We start from the raw sequence: 12687 nt of genomic DNA on the forward strand, positions 1-12687 counted from the left end.
GGTTGAGGTTCACGTGCAGTCCCTTCTCTCCGAAATGGAGTCCTTCCCTTCACCACCTCTACTGGTGGTGTGTTCACATACACCTCCATGGTGTACGCCTTGGCCACAGCTTTGTTTGGACCTTTCTTGTGGCCTTAAGGACTCCGTTAATCCTGCGGCTCTCCACTGTCACTTCCTCTCAATTCTTGACGTGTTCTGGGGCTCTGAAGTGGTTTACAGCGACGGATCAATTGCTGATGGTTGTGTTGGCTTTGCCTACGTTCACAGTGGCCATATTGTACAGCATTCCTTACTCGATGTATGCAGTGTATTCACTTCAGAACTGGTGGCCATTTCTTGTGCATTTTAGTATCTCCGTTCATGCCCAGGGGAGTCTTTTCTTTTATGTACTGACTCCTTGAACAGCCTGAAAACTGTCAACCAGTGCTACCCTCATCATCCTTAGGTAGTGTCCACCCAGAAATCCATCTATGCCCTGAAACGGTCCAGTCATGCAGTGGTGTTCGTCTGGACTCCTGGTCACGTCGGAATCCCAGGAAATGAACTTGTTGACAGGCTGGCCAAACACACTACATGGAAACCACTTCTTAAGATGGGCCTGCGTTCGTTATTACGCTGCAAGGTTAGAGAGATGTTGTAGATTCTTTTGTGTGTTTTCTATTTTTTTGTTTGTCTGTTGTTGATGTGTTGTGCTCGCAGTAAAAGGTCGTAACAACGTGATCAAATTGTCTGTGATAATGCTGTTAAAAGAATTACTGTTTGTTGCGCATATGAAGAGTCTTGGGAGAGACGGCTGGATATTTTTAGCAACTATTCATACGTGAGATTGCAGGTTCGAGTGCTGTTGTCCACGTCTCTTCCCGTATATGTTGCATTCAATCTGAAACAATTCTGCTATTTCAATACTTCCAAAAATACTAATAAAGGTCGTGATGCTCACCTTTGTTCTTATGAAATAATAACGGTTTATCGTGTCTCTTGTACAATTCTCCACATAACATCAAAAGAAGCGAACAGAAAACTCTAGTTACCCTTAGTTACGAGTAAACCACAGAGAAAGTAATATTCAGAGTCAACGATATAATTATCATAGAGTCTCTCAGATAACGTCTTTGCCATTTAGGTTTCTCACAGTCGATTCAGTACATTACATATTTATTACACTACACAGAGTGGCAAAATCTGAGTACCACAACAAACTGCGAGCCATTAAAGGGACGGCAAATGTGTGGAAGTCCTCGATGAGGGCCTCTCGCAGGGACTCCGTGGTTCTCTGCCAGCTCCGCATTGGCCATGCCTGGGTGACCTACCGCACTGTGAGGACCCGCCTGAGTGTCGGTGTGGCGCCTGGTGGACAGTGCCCGTATTCTTCTGATCTGTCTTTCTTTGGCTGCCCTGTGACTTCATCTTCGGTTGCCAGACTCAATATCATTGATTTTAGCAGACAATGCCTCATCGGCTGGTTTGGTTTTATGTTTCATCCGTGAGGGTGGGTTTTATCATACGATCTGAGTTTTAGCGCATGTCCTTCGTCCCTCTGTGTCCTTCACCCTAGTGCTTTTAGAGGGGAGGTTTTAATGTTGGCCAGCTTTTCCTTTTTATTTTTGTGGTCAGCCAGCCACTGTAATGTGCGTCCTTGTTATACTCTCTTCTAACTGTTTCTTGCATCTCTGTTGTTTTCTTGTCCTTTTGTTCCTTTTAGTGTTCATTGCCTTTTCTTCGTTCTTGTGGTCTTTCCTTTCTTTCTGTTTTGCATTGTATGTCTCATCTGTCTTATTCTCACACTTGTGGCATTGTTTTATGAGGAATAAGGGACCGATAACCTTGTATGTTGGTCCCCCCTCCCCCAATCCAACCAACCCACCTTTGGCTCAGTTTTTTTGAATTTCAACATGTGCCATTGTTCTTTTAGAACACTTCCTTTAATTTGTCATCATCAGAGACTATGAAGTTAAATTGTGAGACCTGCAGCAACAAGACGGTGCTTAGTGGTAAGAGATTTTTATTTCTTATTCAAGTATTTGGTCATGTTTGTAGCATTCTGTAAGGTGAAGGTTTTTGAATCCGAAAGTTCTTTGAACGTCTTGATGCTTTACTAGGCATGGTTCTATTGGAAGTGGTGTGATATTGCTTTCCTCTGACTTACCCAACCTGATATAGGGGACCCACAGTTTAACATGAACTCCAAACTAGAGCCCTGCAGGTGCGTGTCACATCTGAGTGGCTTGCATGTAGCTGCTGTGCTCGGGAGAGAGCACAAATACACTGTTCATAGGTTGGCATGAAGATTGCCAAAGGTGATATTTTTATAAATGTGCTTAACTTAAGCATATTTTAGCCAGTCTGGAAATGACCCACTGATACAAATAACTGAAGATAGAACTCATCTGGCTTGGACACCCTTTGGTTAATTTTGTTGATACGTTATCAACTAGAATAACAGATTTTAAGAATTTTATAATGGATGGTACTTCTGTGGGAGATGTGAGTGTCATTTCCATTTTAATGGAGTTATTTTTAAGGACTGGTCTCAGATACTCAAGTGCACTGTTCCTGGAACTGATAACCACAAGCCGTTAATAACAGAAACAAAGAAATTGTTTGAAAGGTTTGCAACACTACATGCACTTGTTATCAATGTCTCATATATTTTTAGAGCTATCTGTTCCTCTTCCTTTTTGGGCCCACCTTTCTCTGTCTTCACTATATCCCATGCAGTTTTCATCTTGTTGCTTGATGTAATTATCTTTTTCTCACAATAAAGCTGCTTTGATGTCTGGATTACTTGCTACAATATTTTTCAGTATTCCTTGTAATGCATTACAACGGTAACATCAGAGTTGTTCCTAGGCAGTAGAAACAGTCTCCTTTTTGTCCCACATGATATCTTTATTCCTTGTGTAATCCATGGTTTATTTTGTGACTTCTGTTTCATTTGAGTTCTTTAGGGGAAAACAATTTTCAAAAGCAGAAGTAACATTATTAATGACTGACTTATATTTTCAATTTGAGTCAGAAGTATTGTAAACATCTATCCAGTCTTTAAGTGATGAATAAGACATTGCTGCAATAATTGCAGACTGAAGTTGTTTACTTGCATATAAGCAAGTTGAATTTAAAAAAAGGATGAAGGGACAAGTGTCAGAGAGAATAGGGAAGCAGAAATACCACATTGGTAAGCACTGTGCCAGCTTTTGTCCAGAGATGATGATAGAATGATATGTAAAGAGGGATTAAGAGAAAAAGACATGAAATGAGTACCATATTACAATTAGAACTAGAAGAAAAGGAGATTGTGTGTGTGTGTGTGTGGGGGGGGGGACTGAAATGAAAAAAATTAATTAATGCAACCAAACAATGGAAATTCCAGGATGGAATGTAACAATATTCTCACCATACAGCAGAGATGCTCAGACGCAGATAGACACAATAAAAAGAAAAAGGCCTTATGTGCCAAAAGCTTTATTTGTGACAGTCTTCTTGTTGTGCCTATGTGCAACTCAGCATCTCCGCTATATGGTGAGTGGCAACTTTCCTTTTCATAATGTAATTGATTAAAAAAAATATTCAACAACTTGTAAGCTGTACTATTAATTAAGGGCAGAGTTCAGGTTCAGAAAAACTAGTATTTGATAAGGTGATCTGTATGTACTGCATGGTGCACTCTAGTCTCTGTAGAGCAAGCTCAGCAACTGGGTACTGGTTGTTCTCAAGATGGGCAGTCCTTCTGCGTCCATTATGTTCTCAGCCAGTTTGATGGCAGTCATTCCTGTACAAAACATCTTGCAGTGAACAACTGTAAGTTGGTAAACAACCTGTGTTGTTTCTAAAATTGCTGTCGTTGGATTTATCAGTGGTGGGACCTGAGAAGGTGGTAGTGGGTGGGGTGTCCAGTGCAGGTTTTACAGTGGGAACAATTGCTGTGGTAGGGATAATGGTCTGTGAATGTCATGCTGTTTGTTATGGAGGTTAGAAGAGCACAGACCTGTGGGAGAGGATCTCATGTCAGAGTGTGACTTGAGAAAGTTTTAGCATTGGCAGAGTGACATATAGAGGCTTTCAAAGCCTGGGTTCTGCACACTGATGAGGAAGATCTTCAGAGTTTTCTTACACGTTTGCCACAGATGGAAATGCTGTAGGGAAGAGAATGTTTGATGCAGAAGCTTTCAAACTGTAGGTACTGTTGCTTATTAGTTGGTTTTATTTGGACTGTGCATTGTGAGTTGTCTTTAGTGAAGTCGAGGTAAATGTCAGGGAAGGAATGAAGTGGAGGTGACTTTTGTAAGGAACTGGTGAATTTGAGTTAGGACATGATCTTTGCAAATCCAGACCAAGGAATTTCTTTTAATATGTTGCTCACGAAAAGATTGGCATCATCTTGGTTCCTGTGGCAGCCTGTCTTGATGTGTATGTAGTTCTGGCCTTCAAAGAAAAAGAAGTTGCAGGTAAAGATGGAGTTGGGAAGACCTTCAGCTGGTAAACTAGGAGACCTAGTGATTTAGGGCTGAAAAGCCATGTGTGTGTGATATGTAGGTGAGGAATACAGCAATATGACAAACAGGTAGGACATTCGTTTGTGAATAATTTTAAGGTAGCGTCTGTGGAACCACAATGAGTGCTTATCAAGAACTAATCTCAAAACAGACCACATCAGTTTTCATTTATATTTGAACATGTCCTGGTTAAGCTATCTCTAGTTCAAAATATGGGTGTGTAAGGTACTGCTTGATCGGTGTTTAAGCTGTGGAAATTTTGGTCTGACGACGATTCTACCAAAACCATTGAGAAAATGACAATTAAAGCCAATTTTGACTACCTGAAGATTATTTCAATCATTTTTTTACTTTACTTTCATTATGAAGAGTGGATATCCTTTACTTATAGGAAATGTGTACCCCGTACCCTGAGGGCTGCATTTGCCTGTCTGCAGGGTGCACGTGAGGCGGACGGACAAGGTGGGGACAGAGGCCGCCTTCCACCACATTGATGAATACATGGGCTACGTGGAAGACTACTACTTGAAGCTCGAGCTGAAGCAAGGCAAGACCGTCGAGCGGCGTGTGTACCTCGCCTCTGACGACCCCAAGGTCATCGGTGAGGCCCGCAGCAAGTATGTACTGGCTCTTGATCAGTACCCCACTTAAAATTTTCTGTTTGAAATTTACAGTGTGTAAGGGAAGAATGTTTAAATCTCCAGTACTAATATTCTAATAATGAGCAGAACAGCTGCCTCTCTGAAACTGAACAAAAGTCCAGGTTTGAAATGAAAAATGCAGTTAAGAGCTAGGAACATAGCTCATGGTTCTTAATTCCATGATTAATTTCCACTTTTCATTTCACTTACTCTTTTCTCCTCTCCATGTCTATTATACCTGAACTGAAGCCAGTATAGTGCTGATCTCCGTCCTCCAACTGTGATGGCGCCCCCCCCCCCCCCCCCTCGTTCTCAACACCACTTGACTCTCTCTCTCGATGTGAAATCTGAGTGGCGGCCCCTTTCCCAGCATCACCCAACCTATTCCTCTTTCATCCCAGAGGAAGAAACACACATGTTTTTCCCATCCTAAATGACCTGGCTACATTTCTAAAATTTTGATAAAACAAGTCAGAACATTGTTATACCAGTACTGTTTTATCATTGTTTGAGAAATTTATACTACCTAACCTTGAGAGGTAATAAGCAAGCACCTTATTGATATTTTTTGGTGAAGATATATGTGCCACTCTAGAATCATACCTTTTATCTGTATAAATAATGTTGGACATAGTGTTCTAGTATGAGGAATGCAGATATAGAGAACTGGTTACCTGTTTCCTGCCCACAGGTATCCCCAGTATGAAATTCTCGGAGATCCATCCATTGCGAGGACTGCCGCAGTTGCCACACGCTACTCTGACTCTTCACTGAATGGCATCATCATTGACATCCACTTCTTGTCACTCTGTGACTACCTAGTCTGTACATTTTCATCCCAGGTATGTCTGCATTTCATTACTCGTTCTCTCACTGAAATGCGAGTGGTGTTTGAATGATGATGATGATGATGATCTGTGAACATTGAACATCTGCTGCATCAGCAGTTAAAATAAACTTGTAACAAATATTTAATGTGCCAAGATTCTTTGGCAGGGATATTACAGATGTGTGCTACAAAGTGCAATAGTTGAAAAAGACAATATCGCCTCACCCCATTTAATAAGTCTCCACATCATGAATTATTTTTGTAATTGGAAGCACAGCATTGAATTCAGCCTTCCATATAACTGGGAATATGAAATAATATCCTGCACAGCTGAAAACAAATTTCTTTTCGGGTAAAGAGAGGCAGAATTTGGAATTTTGTGCAGTGGGAACCGTGGAGCCTGACATGGGGATGAAAAATGTTGTTAAAGTCATCTTGGAACATAAGAATATACTGAAGGACAGTGACTTCATTGTTTGTTTGACTAGTGCAAATGACATAGCACATAATGAAGCCCAAAATTGTCTAACATGTATGAAGAATTTTTTAGGTGTAAATAAGATGAAATACACAGTCATTGTGACAATAGGTCATAGACGTGATATTATCTGTAATTCATTTGATATAGAGTTCTGCCGAACCCAACATTAAAATCGAACAACTATGTTCCACAAATGCAAAGTGCAATGTATCCACCAATGCAAAATGCAATGTAGTATATGCTAGTAGCCTAGAAAAACCTCTTGCACACTGAACATCTAAATTACCATGAGAAGCAACTTCCTGGGACATTAAGAGTGTGTGTTGGACTGAGACTCAAACTCGAGACCTTTGCCTTTTGCGGGCAAGTGGTAGAGCAGTTGTCCAAATATAAACAGCATAAAATATGGGCAATAGTAACATAGATATAAGGTCAAAGGGAAAAAATGTGATTCATATAGTTAATTCTTTGAAGTCATTGAACTGTTACTGTCGCAATGAAAAGCCCACCAGACTGGATGTCAATGTACACTTTGTCATTCTTGGATGTGATGTCATACGGTTAGAAATAACAGATCATGAAGGACTGTTGATACTGGAGATAGACAAGTGACACACAAACTTCTAGGAGAGTTAAATGTAAATAATATAATAGACATGATAAGGAAATGGATTGGTCTCATATAATGTATAATAATAAAATAACTGATAAATGTTTTTTGATTTTCTTGATAGAGATTAAGTTTCATATCAGAAAAGGCACGGCCCAACTGTAACCAAAAGGTGCCATACTAATATTACACATAAGTAACATTATTCCAGTTAGTTGTACACTCCACAGCTTAACAGACACCATGATAGATCCTTATGATAAGACTCATTAAAGTGATTGGACAAGAAAAATTACATAAATAGGTGATTTCATTGAAACAGAAATTAATAATGTTGCTTATGTGTAATATTAGTATGGCACCTTTTGGTTACAGTTGGGCCATGCCTTTTCTGATATACACTTAATCTCTATCAAGAAAATGGAAAAACATTTATCAGTTATTTTATTATTATACATTATATGAGACCAATCCATTTCCTTACCATGTCTATTATATTATTTACATTTAACTCTCCTAGAAGTTTGTGTGTCACATGTAAATAATATAATAGACATGGTAAGGAAATGGATTGGTCTCATATAATGTATAATAATAAAATAACTGATAAATGTTTTTCCATTTTCTTGATAGAGATTAAGTGTATATCAGAAAAGGCATGGCCCAACTGTAACCAAAAGGTGCCATACTAATATTACACATAAGCAACATTATTAATTTCTGTTTCAATGAAATCGCCTATTTATGTAATTTTTCTTGTCCAATCACTTTAATGAGTCTTATCATAAGAATCTATCATGGTATCTTGTGTCTGTTAAGCTGTGGAGTGTACAACTAACTGGAATAATGTTACTTATGTGTAATATTAGTATGGCACCTTTTGGTTACAGTTGGGCCGTGCCTTTTCTGATATGAAACTTAATCTCTATCAAGAAAATCAAAAAACATTTATCAGTTATTTTATTATTATACATTATATGAGACCAATCCATTTCCTTATCATGTCTATTATATTATTTACATTTAACTCTCCTAGAAGTTTGTGTGTCACTTGTCTATCTCCAGTATCAACAGTCCTTCATGATCTGTTATTTCTAACCGTATGACATCACATCCAAGAATGACAAAGTGTACATTGACGTCCAGTCTGGTGGGCTTTTTATTGAGACAGTAACAGTTCAATGACTTCAAAGAATTAACTATATGAATCACATTTTTCCCTTTGACCTTATATCTATGTTACTATTGCTCATATTTTCTGCTGTTTATATTTGGACAACTGCTCTACTACTTGCCCGCAAAAGGCAAAGGTCCCGAGTTTGAGTCTCAGTCCAGCACACATTTAATGTCCCAGGAAGTTTCTTCTCATGGTAATTTAGATGTTCAGTGTGCAAGAGGTTTTTCTAGGCTACTAGCATCTACTACATTGCATTTTGCATTAGTGGATCCATTGCATTTTGCATTTGTGGAACATAGTTGTTAGATTTTAATGTTGGGTTTGGCAGATCTCCTTATCAAATGAATTATTGATAATATCACACCTATGAGTTATTGTCACAATGACTGTGTATTTCATCTTATTTACACCTAAAAAATTCTTCATAAATGTTAGACAATTTTGGGCTTCATTATGTGCTATGTCATTTGCACTAGTGTTTCCAAATTCCTGGGTCTCTGGGTTCAAGATAATCTGAAATGGAATACACATACAGGAAAGGTAAATGCCGGAATAAGTACTGGCTGTTATGCATTGAGTGTACTGAAATCATGTGCTAGCCTGAAAACAGTAATCAGTGCGTACTATGCTTACATACAAGCCCATCTAAAATATGGTGTGATATTCTGGGGAAATTCTCCAACTGCCCTGAGCACATTCAAAATCCAGAAGAGAGCAATGAGGATTATTATTGGGAACAAACCCAGTGACTCCTGCAAACCCATCTTCATAATGTTGGAAATCCTTACACTGCCTTGCCTATATATTCTCGAGACTGTAAAATTTTTCTGAAACCACATAGTGCCAACTGACTCCAGAGTCATAAAAAATAATGAAATACGTAAACACAACACAAGGGAAAACTCAAATCGGCATGTTTTACATACAAACACTCGACTGCGGACCACAAACTTTTCGACATTCTTCCCACTAGTATTAAGTCATATTGGTTGTGTCACTGTTTGTACTCTGTAAATGAATACCTAAAACAGTAATCTTGCTATTTATGTTAATGTTAACTGATATTTTTTTGACATCTATAACACACTGTGTACTATCAGATCACACGGGATAAATAAATACATGGAAGAAAAACTACCAGTTATAAAATCACTCAACAGACAAGAAAATGATCGTATACTTGTTCGTAATATAGGACAGAATGAAAGGATAGGTCATTACAAAAATTAGTCATATAATCATACTTTAATTCAGATATTACCTGAGCTAAATGACACAAAAGGCCTGTACGGTGTTGATATAGAGAACTGACAGAAGCTAAAAGAGAAAAAGAAGGAAAGCAACTTGTTTAGATCGTATTAATACGGAACAGTGGAAGTATGGAGGGTTATTCGTGCATCTAAGACTTCTCCATGTATTTTAATCAATGTTGGAGAAATAAGAGCGTACCAAAAGACTGGCAGAGAGCCAAAGTAATAACAATCTATGAAAAGGGCAATAGAAATAAATGTAGTAACTATTAAAGTATCAGCCTCCCGGACTCAGCCCATAATTTATATGCCAAAATCCTGAATGCAAAACTTAAAAAATCATGGAAAAATTAATATCTGAAGAAGAGTCAGGTTTTAGAAAAGGACGATAAACTATTGATAAGGTTTTTACACTGCAACAAGGTATAGAAAAGACACGAGAGTTCAACTGGGACCCCTTCTTGTTTTTGTGGATTTTGAGAAAGCTTTTGATAATGTGAATAGAGAAATGCTGTGGAACATCATGGGTTAACAAGGTTACCCACCTCACCTCATAAATGCTATTAAGAGTCCAATCACAAACACCAAAATTGTTATAGTTATGGGAAATATAACAGCAAAGCCAATGAACACAAACAAAGGAGTATGGCAAGAATGCTGGAGGAATACAGACATGAGGTGAGATGGATAACCTTGCTCAGCCATGATGATTCACAGACTTGCCCTCACCCTCCCCTAAGATTGTAACACTAGACTAAATGTAATTTTGTATGCAGATCATCTACCTCTTGTTACAGAGAATGAAGATGACCTTCAGATATGAGTATAAGTTGCAGGAGATAGCCTCAAATTACAACCTAACATTGTCAGCAGATAAAATAAAATGATGGCATTTGAGGGAGGACAACCAGTAAGATCAAAAACAGTCTTGAATAATAAAATCTTGAAGCAAGTAAAACATTTTAAATATCTAGGATGCAACACCACTTACGAATATAACCATGATGTGGACCAAAAATGAAATAAATTTACTTCCATATGTAGAACATAGTAAAAAGTTTGTAGAATAAAGCCAAGAAAGAAACCCATCTGAAGTTTTATAAAACAACAGCAGTATAAGCCCTCACTTATTAAAGTGAGGCATGGGTGCAACAACAAGACACCAAGAAAGTAGAATACAGGCTCAAGAAATGAGATTTCTAAGAGGAGTTGAAGGATGTACAAGAGAAGATCAAATAAGAAATGAAGTTATAAGGAAACATTCAGGAATACATAACCTAAATGAGAAAATAAAAGGAAAATAGGAAAAAATGGAAGGAACATGCAGACTGGATGGGTGAGGAAAGATTCCCAGTAAAGGCTCTAAATTATAAATGTTTTGGAAGAAGAAATGTAGGAAGACCATGCAAGAGATGGGTACCGTAACAGGCAGTTTGCCTAATACGTGAAATGATGATGATGATGATGATGAAGAATTTCACCATAAAGTATATAGCAAAGAAAATAAAAAATGCCACCTCTCACTGTCTAACAGAGTTCTAGACAAGGAATTTTCTTGTAACATCATATGTTGACAATTGGATTACTTGTGCATAAAAAAGATGACAAAACCTCCCAAATAACTATAGACCAACTGCAGGAGTACTATTAACATACTAGATGATAAAAAAATAACTGTATGCATAAACAAGTGTACAACTGCTTTGGAAGGACAAAAAATTTAAATGAACAACAGTTTCGGTTCAAGTCTCAACTGAACAAACAATTGACATTTTGGTGAATAGGAAGGGTATGAGAAAAGGCTACCTATGTCTGGTACACTTATTGATTTAACCAAAGTGTTGCAGTTAGAATTTTATGGCATAAAAGATAATACTCCCGGTAAAACGAATAATACCCTAAGGGCCTTTTCCTGGGCCATTCCTGTTTATTATCTACATTAATGACTTTCTGAATTATATACCATGTAAGAAATTACTATATGCTGATGACATAGCACTAATGATCACAGGTTAGAATTTACAAAGTGTACTAGCTAACAATAGAGAAATGATGCAGGTGACCAGTCATTGGTGCAGGCCAATCAGTTGTGCATAAACCAAACAAAAACAGAAGAAATATGAGGGTTGTCCACAAAGTAAGTTCCGTTTATATTTCTATCTGTGGCAGCGCTACGATTGCAGTTCCAAGCATGCGTGGCAGTTACTCTGACTCAAGGAGAACACATGTACGCCATTTTCAGACTGTTGCTGCCGACATCTGCTTTGTAGTGCTTTTTTATAATGTCAGTCATAATTGAAAATGCTGCCATGTGTGAAATCACATCTGTGATTCATTTTCTAAATGCAAAGAAAGTTAAAGCAAAGCAAAGCAAAGCAAATTCATTGGCAAATCTGCGAGGTTTACGGACAAAATGGTACGAGTGATTGAGTGCTTAGAAGATGGATCAGACTGTTCAATGAAGGATGTGATCAAATGAAGAACAAAGTGGGCGTCCATCTGTGGTTACTGATGAACTGGTTCACACAATTGAAGAGAAGATTAAGCACAATCATAAGTTTACAGTTAGTGCCCTTGCTATGGAAGTTCCAAAAAACTCATGATCACTAATTCATGAAATTGGTACTGAAAAACTGAAATTTCGAAAACTTTGCTCACATTTGGTACCCAGAACAGCACAAAAAACAACAGATGGGCAGTGCACTTCAGTGTTTGACACCCTACATTGAAGAAGGCGATGATCTTCTTTCTTGGATATTCATGGGGGATGAAACTTGGGTATCGTATGACACCCCCTGAAACAAAACGGCAATCAATGGAATGGAGGCACACTTCATCCCCAACAAAGGTTAAGCCTAAGCAAATCTTGACACCTCGAAAAGTCATGTGCACCATTTTTTGGGACAGAAAAGGCATTTTGCTGATTGATTTCTTACCATGAGGCCAGACCATCGGTGCTCGTGGTTACTGCGAGATCATTAAGAAATTGCGCGTGACACTATACAGAACAAGTTCCGAGGATTACTGTCAAAAGGTGTTGTTTTATCCACGATAATGCATGAACTCACATGGCGGAAATGACCAAACAACTCTTACAGGAATTTCACTGGGATACATTTGATCATCGTCAGTACAGCTTGGACCTTGCCCCCTAGCGACTTCCATCTCTTCTTACACCTAAAATCTGTCCTTGGTGGTCAACACTC

At 38.3% G+C, this 12687-nt stretch overlaps 1 protein-coding gene across 7 annotated transcripts in view; it reads left to right on the top strand.

The window, feature by feature from the left end:
• LOC126291845 (alpha-(1,6)-fucosyltransferase-like) overlaps window positions 1-12687 on the top strand; it is a 367775-nt gene that overhangs the window by 326650 nt on the left and 28438 nt on the right. For all 7 annotated transcript variants that reach the window (XM_049985560.1, XM_049985563.1, XM_049985564.1 and 4 more), the window contains 2 exons: window positions 4931-5110; window positions 5826-5976. In XM_049985560.1, the coding sequence (XP_049841517.1) occupies window positions 4931-5110; window positions 5826-5976 (331 nt within the window). The remainder of the gene's footprint in view (window positions 1-4930; window positions 5111-5825; window positions 5977-12687) is intronic.

This window comes from Schistocerca gregaria, chromosome 9 (genome assembly GCF_023897955.1).
Source record: "Schistocerca gregaria isolate iqSchGreg1 chromosome 9, iqSchGreg1.2, whole genome shotgun sequence".
NCBI classification, from domain to species: Eukaryota; Metazoa; Arthropoda; class Insecta; order Orthoptera; family Acrididae; genus Schistocerca; species Schistocerca gregaria.